Source organism: Eufriesea mexicana, unplaced genomic scaffold (genome assembly GCF_001483705.2).
Source record: "Eufriesea mexicana isolate 0111107269 unplaced genomic scaffold, ASM148370v2 scaffold2792, whole genome shotgun sequence".
NCBI classification, from domain to species: domain Eukaryota; kingdom Metazoa; phylum Arthropoda; class Insecta; order Hymenoptera; family Apidae; genus Eufriesea; species Eufriesea mexicana.
Window position 1 is genome coordinate 743053 of NW_016910897.1, and position 9109 is coordinate 752161.

At 28.9% G+C, this 9109-nt stretch overlaps 2 protein-coding genes across 3 annotated transcripts; both read right to left on the bottom strand.

Moving 5' to 3' along the window:
* Positions 1–84: 84 nt before the first annotated feature.
* LOC108550509 (protein FAM98B) lies at positions 85–2827 on the bottom strand. 2 transcript variants are annotated; one of them, XM_017904246.1, is made up of 7 exons: positions 2735–2827; positions 2580–2628; positions 2046–2406; positions 1670–1960; positions 1277–1575; positions 537–1204; positions 85–398 (listed from the first exon to the last, which is right to left on the bottom strand). In XM_017904246.1, exons 2-7 carry the CDS (start codon positions 2615–2617, stop codon positions 208–210), a joined length of 1848 nt encoding a protein of 615 aa, XP_017759735.1. In that variant the 5' UTR covers positions 2618–2628; positions 2735–2827; the 3' UTR covers positions 85–207. The 2 variants fall into 2 exon arrangements, with proteins under 2 accessions (XP_017759735.1, XP_017759736.1); XM_017904247.1 differs by having other exon boundaries at positions 2580–2674.
* A 2555-nt stretch (positions 2828–5382) lies between these two features.
* lin (protein lines homolog) lies at positions 5383–7683 on the bottom strand. The gene is made up of 2 exons (XM_017904249.1): positions 7617–7683; positions 5383–7347 (listed from the first exon to the last, which is right to left on the bottom strand). The coding sequence occupies exon 2, from the start codon at positions 7165–7167 to the stop codon at positions 5383–5385; it is 1785 nt and encodes a 594-aa protein (XP_017759738.1). The 5' UTR covers positions 7168–7347; positions 7617–7683.
* Positions 7684–9109: the final 1426 nt, after the last annotated feature.

Here is a 9109-nt window from a genome sequence, read left to right on the forward strand (position 1 = left end):
TTTCTAATTCATTTTTAGTTTATGATTAATGTTTTCAATTATTTTATAATACATGTAATATATGAAAACATAATATGAGGTATATAAATTATTAAGCATTTGTTTGTTAAATAGAAATCCATTGATATTAATTATTATGCTCTGTGATGTAAATATTTTTTACTATTAATATTACAATCATAAGAATAATATTTTACATAAAATATTTTAGTATTGTCGTCCTCTTCGTCCTCCGCCACGATTATAGCCACCACGTTGATAGTTATCTAATCCGGAATTGCTTCCACCTTGATTCCATCCTCCCTGAACTCTACCTCCTCTTCCTCTATTACCAGAACCTCCTCTTTGATACTGTTGTCCACCTTTATATTCGGACTGTAATATAGGACCTGAATTGCCTGGATAACAGTTCCAATGATCATATTCTGAGTACTAATCGTAAATCAATAATTTGATTAAAATCGTTTATAAAATTGAGATAAACAATAAACAATTTTGAAATTTTCTATTTTCATCCATTTCTTAAAATTTATTACCTCCATCTCTGTTGTTTCCACTATAAGAGTTATTTCCACCATTTCCATATCCTCCTCCATAACTCCCTCTATGACTTTCTCCGTAACTGCTTCCTTGCCTTCCTCCATATACACTTCCTTGCCCTCCTCCATATCCACCTCCTTGCCCTCCACCATATCCACCTCCTTGTCCTCCTCTATATCCACCTCCTTGTCCTCCACTGTATCCACCTCCTTGTCCTCCACTGTATCCACCTCCTTGTCCACCTCCATATCCACCTCCTTGCCCACTACCATATCCACCTCCTCGCCCTCCTCCATACCCACCTCCTTGTCCTCCATATCCACCTCCTTGTCCTCCATATCCACCTCCTTGTCCTCCATATCCACCTCCTTGTCCTCCATATCCACCTCCTTGTCCTCCTCCATATTCACCTCCTTGTCCTCTATATCCACTACCTCCTTGTCCTGCATATCCACTTCCATACCCCCCTCCTTGTTTTCCTCCATGTCCTTGTCCACCATATCCACCACTGTTAGGGGAAAAGTTGGAACCTTGGAATCCACTGTCTCCATATCCAATATTACCGCTATATGAACTTCTATTATCATTGGTGTAAGTTACATTAGAACTCTGAAAACCCCCTCCACCTCCACGGCCACCACCTCTACCACCCCCTCGACCTCCTCTAAAATATAAAACTATGTGTATTTACTTGAATTTATCATACTTAAAATTACTTTTCCTAACTTTGACTAACCCAGACGTTGAAGGTCCTGGTACCCTATCTTTTTGCCAGGGCGGCATCTCAGGTGGTGGTGGTTCTTGTTCATATGGTCTTCCACCCCTGTCTGGCACTTCACCTATAATAACACTATTAATTTCACTTCGAGTATTTTTCCTAACACTTGCATTGCTTGTTTTTTCCATTAATGCAATATCATCTCTTGTTGCTAATAAATCAGCAAATGTAATATCTGGTTCAGCACTTAGAAATTTTCTAATTTCTTCATATCGCCTATTTAATTCAGTCTCTTTAGCTTTCATTCTATCCGACCACTATTTTTAGAAATATAAATTATGAGTTTTTAGATTTTATAAAAATATAAATGACACATATAATTTCATTTTAAAATAATTCATATGTACTTACTAGGAAAGATTGTACTGTTACATCAAGTCTTTTAAGCAACATATCACGGCGCATTCTATACTCATCATGTAACTCTTGTTGTATACGTTGAAGATCTTTCCAATCTCCTTCTGAGAATTCATGAGTAATTAATGGTTGTCCTACAAGCTCAGGGGGAGCTGTTTTTAATACTTCAGTCAATTTATTTTCTAGTCTTGTAAAAAGCTTTTCACAAGTAATATCATATGGTGGCTTCTCAAAATTTAAAGCTATTAACAGATCTTTAAGGTTTTTAGCTGTGCTACTCTCTAGCTATAAAAAGTATATATACATTTATTTTAATAAAACTATAATATTGTTTAAACATTTTGAGCATACCTTGAGATTAAAAACTTACAACAACCATGGAAGTTGAATTCTTTTGCTTTTTAAATTCTAATAATCTGCTAGTTTGTAATTCTACTCCCAAAAAATCTAATAAGATATATCTATCTTGTTCAGTTGCCAATCTTGAATTAACATTACCAGTCATTAATCTCTCATTCATACATCCTAATTCCTTAAGGAAACAGCTTAACTCTAATAAGAAGGAACTAGAATCATCTGATGATGATATTTCATGAATACTTTCATCCATATTATTGAGTATTGCAAGCTCATCTGCTAACCAAGCTACAAGCTTTGTAAATTCGGGCGATTTTGAACCTTGTTTTAAAGCTTCTTTAAATTTTCTAGACTCCGCCAACTGTCCATTATATCTACACAAGAAATTTTATAAAATAATAAGATTATTAAATTTGGTATTAAACATATTGTTATAAAAATTACATGTACAATAAATGGAGGTGACTTATGAAATTCTTTTAAATATTATATAAGGCTAAATATTAAATATTAATATTGTTCAACATTATAACCTCCAGTTACATACCCAAGTCTTTTTATCCTTTCCAGTAATTTGTGTTCCATTTTGACGAAACCTTTAATCAAAAGTAACAAATAATTGTTACCAAAACATAAAATGTCCTAATAAAATAAAAATAATATGTACTTACAATAAAAATATTAATAAATGACATACAATACCTTGCTTTGCCGTATACGCTGTCAATATACCACAAGATTTTTTAATGTAGCAGCAGTATGTAATACTTCGTAAGAAACAGTAGATGTCGTACTAAAAACTATTTGCAAAAAACTGAAATATTATCGCTGAACAAATAAAAAAGTTCGTGCTAAAAAGATAAGATATTTCACATGAAAAATTAGTTTTTTGAACTATTTAAATATTCATTCACATACCATGAACAATCTTAAGTAAAGTCAGTACGTCACATCAATAATATATTAGTATATGTTCTATTACCGCAAAATGGAATATGTTGTATTAGTTCAAAAATTATATTATTTTTAATAATATTACAAAAATATAAGTTTTATATCTTTATTAAAATATAGATAATTTTAAAACAAATTTTTAAATACCCAGTCACACCTTGTATCCAAAAATTAAATAATTTTGTATAATTTTATTTTGAAGCAAAGGAATGCTCTAATAATACAATGTAAAATTAAATAACTTCGAAATATGAAATAAAATTTTTTAAGGAACTTTTCAAAAAGCTTTGGCAAACATTTTTCATATATTAGAAAATCTATACATTTTTTCAAAATTAATATCTTTCCTATACATAAGAGTATATTGTGTAAATTCGTTTTTCCTCTACTTCCATTTTTGTTTGTTTCGTTTGTTTATATATATATATAATCTTTTCTTTAATGCTTAAAAATTCTATTAAATTCATTAAAATTCCGATTTTCTTTAAATTCTCATTTTTAAATAAATTTAATACTTTTAAATAATTAAATATCATAAAAATTGATATAAAAATAGTTATATAAGCTAGTATATCGAACTAAACTTTGTTTTTCTAAGATACAAAAATTTTTATTTATTCTCTAAATTTATTTTCTACGTTTTTAAACACAAATATTTTTAATATGAAAGTAGGATTAAGGACCAATGTACCCTACATCAATATTTGCAGTCCATTCCTATTGAATTTTAAGAATTTGAAAATTGAAATTAAAAAACAGTTTTTACGTAATGAACAGTAATAACCGCAACTAAAATTTATTTTAGACTGTATATGACCTTTAAGTTCATAATCAATTTCATTTGTCCCCAAAAATCGTACCCGATTTTGGAAAATATAAATTGAGTTTCAGACATTACTATTTACAGTTCATTTTAGATTTTACAATACTTCTGCAGCTTTTGTTGTTTACACATCCCAATTTGGAGACATAAATTAAGCTAATGCATAAACATATACAGTATCCTATATATCGCGTCTGTAATTTTATAATTATACTTAGTTTTTATTTTGATCATTTTTAACATTTCAATATATATTTATAATTTATTTTCTTTCCCATTTTGCATCGTACATGTATAAGTTACGAACGTTGTTAAAATATCTGTAAAGGGAAATGATAAATAAAATTACACCATGATTATAAAAGTAAAAATATGTAGATTTTTAGTGTATTACATGTACCATACTTACAAAGTTAATTTTAAAGTATGCATAGTTAACATTAGAATTAATATATACAAATACTTTAATTTGTTGACAATATTCATGGCAAATATTGTTCTTAACTTCAACTTAGGAGCAATTTGCCATGAGCCAAGTAATTGCCATTTGTATCTAATAATTTATTAATACTGGCATAATTTTAAATGTCAATAACTTTCATTTACATTGCCAGTAACTTTACATTTATATTCTTGCAATATTTTACAATATTATTATCTATACATTATTAATAAATCATGACAATATGACAATGTTTCATTTTAATAAACATTATTGAATTTTACACCTGTATTTAAGTACATGGACATAATAGAGGTCATAAAATCGTATTATAATTTTCAGTTATTAAATAAACAAATGAATTTATTTATAAATTTTGATTTAACAAATACAATTAAACATTTTATTAATGGTATAAAATCCCAAAGCCAATTTTATAATTTAATATATTGATGTGATAACTTTTGTCTTTATACCTTGCACTTTTGAAACCAAAGACTTTCATACCATATATTTTTTTAGTACTTTTCGTAAAACGCTTTGTAAAGTTTTTCATAAATTTAATATTGTAATATACAAAAGTATATGTTTATATATATCTAATAGAGCACATCAAAATCCAACTTACATAATTCTATTTGACTGGCAAATTGTACATTTAACTTTTATGTATACATATAAATATTACTCTAATAGTATACATTTAAATTTATTTCCAATGGTGCTTTGGCAAATATATTTTCATAGCACCACAAAAGTGCAATTTCATTTTGAAGCATATAATTTTAGCTAATCTTTGTACTACTTCAATCCATTTATACTTCAACCATGAAATGCAAAACATAATTCTTGCATAAAACTTCAACAATAGTTTTGAATGAATAAAATTTTGCTAAATATAATAAATAGGAATGTTCTTTTTCTGAATCCTCTAATATTATTCTAAACAATGAGTACTACAAAAGACAGTAGCATAATTCAGTCGTTTATCAAAATGAAGTTGACAAGATTATACAATTTTGAATTACTTTTTGACTGATGAAATAAGCCAGATGACAAAGCTTTTATCCTTGTAGTTTGTACATTAGTCTGGCAAATCAAAATTTTGAATCTCAACATATAATCAAATAATTAATTCTCTATATTTCCTTCATAGAAGGACTCACATTTTTCTAACAAACGTAGAACTGGATTTATGTTATAAGGAAACAAAGCTTTTGATACTAATCTATCAATTGCTAAACGAAGTCTTATCAATATTGTCATGGTATCATCTAGCTCTCTGCCACAACAAGAGACAAATTCTGTCCAATTTCTTTTAACATATTTCAGAAATCTCAATAAGTATAATAAGAAACAGGTCTCATTACTGACAAGTAAATCTAATAAAACATCTGGGTCATGAGATACAGCATGTATAAATTGTATGAAAGTTAAAGTCGGACTAAGCATATGACCTAGATCATTTTGTGGAGGTCCTCTATAAAATAAACCAACAGCTACATCTAAACAACACACCATGCCTTCAATCAAAAAATCATCTTGATCATGAAACATTTGTACAACCCATTGTGATAAAGGCATTTCAGGATGAAATGGCATTAGTGTTTTAACACATTGATCAAGTTGTCGTAAAACTTCTCTAATGCTTCTTTCAATAACTGCCATATCAGCATCAAGATCTTCTGCTTCAGAACCCAAAGAAGAGTCACTAGAATCGCTACGTGTCTCTTTAACTGTCACAGCAACACTTTTTAAAACTAAAAGCACTATTTTTTGTAGAAGGGGACGATCACCTTCACCAGAACCTCCTCCAAATCTTCCAGAACCATGTCGATACGGTAGAGCATCTAATAATCTCCAATCTTTAACAGCTCTTACAATCAAATGTGCAAGAGAACAAGGCTCATCTGGTAATACATCTTGTAATGCTAAGGTGCTTCCATAACACAATACTTCATTAAATAATCCAAGAAGATGTCTCCAAATTACACCAGGAACATTAGCATTTAAAAGTACAACCAGGTTATCTAACTGAGAATAAAAAAGTTTGGTATCAATAACAGATAAGTTAGCTTTAACAGAAATAATGGACTCCCATAAATCAAGAAATGTAATGACAGCTGATTCATGTTGAGGTGTATATGAACTTAAAATAGCATCAAATTTTGAGACTAATCTAGTCCATTTAGATTCTAATGCTTTAACACACATTGCCTTTACTGGTGTACTATCAAAACTCTCTGCATCTGAAACTGATATGGTATTACAATGTGATGGTGGTACTATAGTATCTGTGTCCTCGAGGGGATGAATACTGCAATCCTTGTGTTCCACAACTCTTTTTACAACATCCAAAGTAAACAACATTTGACTTGGAGAATGAGTATTCACTAAAGATTGGGTTAATCTTTCTAACCATGCTGAGTCAATATTTTCCTTTGTTATAATAAAAAATGATGCAAGAACTCTGCTAGCAGCAAATGATATAAATTTATTTGTTGTACACGATAGGTCAATTATTTGATCTATAATGCCATGCTCGTTTCGCGCCAGCGCATCACAAACATCTACTACTCTTCTGCACATAACACCTCTAATGTTCTGTTTAATGGCTAAATCAAATAGAAGCTGTAGAGCACTTATGAATTCTAAAGTTTGATCAGGTTCCCATTCTGATAATAATGAAGATCTAAAAGTGCCATCTGCAGCTTCCACTGTTGCACTAGTGAATGGTTTACGCAAACTGCTTTCTGGTATATTACATAAGCATTGTGCCAACAGACTATTTTGTAGTTGCTCAATATCTGATAATGTATCTTTTTCAACTTCATTGTTTTCAATACGTTGCTTTTTCTTTGCTGGCTCCTCCATTGTGTTGTTAGGAGGACAATAATAACAGTGCCAAAGCACCATTAGCAGCACTTATCTTGCTGCTTTCTTCTTTTAGTTTACAATGCTCTTTCATCAGGTTATCTTCATAATACATATAATATTCCAAAGAACAAAATACCATGTAAACAATAGATTAAATGTAGCCAACATCGGCTTATTGTATGTACAAAAGCCATAAATACATCAGTAGATACAATATACCTGTATTAACAAAATAAGAGACGATAAATTAAATTCTTTGATGATTATTTTTCTATGATATAAAATATTCTCTACTACACAAAATGTTTAATCATAAATTATATTTCACTCTTTTAAACATTAAAAAAGGATGTTAAAGATACAATTTATTATAGAACAGAATTTTTATTATCAAATGATAACTAATGTAAATGTTGTAAAATAAAAAATTTTTAATGAGTTAATATAATAATACCAAAATTAAAGAAAAGAATAATATTAAGACTTACAGAAATAATTGACTTCTATTTTCATTAGATTTATAAAATGTTTGTAAATTCCAACACTTTGTAGGCGTATGTAAATAAGTGTGTGTGTATGTATGTTTACACATTCAATCATACGAGGATATGCATGTATATTTTTTACGTGGCGTGATTAATCATTTACTTAATATACAGCATCTTTGTAAGAAGTTTGAAATTATGTTTGTTTCCTGATACATTCATAGGATGCTAACCGTGAAGAGTTTTACACAGGTTGCACATGTAATATATAAACCGACGCTTGCTGATACGTTAATATGCACACAGAAATATTCTCTATTAATACCTTGACAGACAGTTAAATATATCAAAAGAATATATGACAGTACTCTTTTAGAGTTACACCGTATTTCACTATTTTAACAGTGTAAATATATTATTGTTTGTGCTCGAAGAATTTCTTTTGACTAGGAAGTGACAGAGTACTCGACAACTTTGCTCTGTTGCCACGTATACGTGCTACCGAGTAAAAATAAGAAATACGGATTTATATTGTTTAGCCGTAAATGTACTCCAATTAAACAATTCATATCTCACGTCGAGTGGTAAAATGTTAACTCGATAATGCATAAGACACGAATTCTTCGTGTTTATTGCGTATTTTTCGGATGGCATCATGCAGAGCTGCGTAACACAGTAGCTCCTCCTCGCACATTCCACAATGTACTGAGTACGAATTATTATAATTACTTGAACAATAGCTTTCAAATTGCTACTAAACCTTATCAAATATTCTTTAAATGCCTTTTCTAAGATTTTTCTTAATAAAAGTGGCCAAAATCAAAAAGTCGTATAATAAATACACGAGATGATCGGCAACTCTGCATCGACCGCAGCGCTCAAAAATTTATACATATTCTTACTTGTCATATAATTTCTATTTTAATAATTTCTATAACGTAAAATTATAAATAAAATATTGTATTTTATAGTTATACTAATAGAAGAAAACATGTATTTTTAAGTAAAATTTAATGAAATGTAATAGTAGCATTGTCCGACATTCTTTATTCTATCATATATTATATGGTTAAATTCATTACCTATGAGATTTGATAATTGTCTTTGATATAATAGACAAGATTTCTTCTTTATGAATTCAAAGAAAACATGTAACTATTGAAAAAATTATTAAGAGATGTTAAGAAATACCTTTAGATTCGAAAATGAAATTAGATGATTTGTGTTTAAAAGATCTTGAAATTAAATCTTTGTAAGTCGTCATTATAAATAATATAAATGTTGTATTATATAGTATCGAAATTTTTATTTGTATCTTAATATTAAAGATATTTATACATTGAAATTATTGAATAATTATTTAATAATTATTATAATTGTCACGTAGGTTATTATTTTTGTACACTAATCAAATTAAATATTTGAATTTTTTATTTTAATTATTAATAAATGTATTTAGGTAAAGAATTAAAGTATGTATTTTAGTCAATAAAAAA

What these genes read in the sequence shown, in the direction of transcription:
- lin (XM_017904249.1), bottom strand. Translation starts at nt 7,167, where the DNA reads ATGGTGCTTTGGCACTGTTATTATTGTCCTCCTAACAACACAATGGAG.
- LOC108550509 (XM_017904246.1), bottom strand. Translation starts at nt 2,617, where the DNA reads ATGGAACACAAATTACTGGAAAGGATAAAAAGACTTGG. An exon ending in GAAAGGATAAAAAGACTTGG is followed by an intron (nt 2,407 to 2,579) that starts GTATGTAACTGG and finishes TTTCTTGTGTAG; the next exon opens with ATATAATGGACAGTTGGCGG. An exon ending in CCAGGACCTTCAACGTCTGG is followed by an intron (nt 1,205 to 1,276) that starts GTTAGTCAAAGT and finishes TTTATATTTTAG; the next exon opens with AGGAGGTCGAGGGGGTGGTA.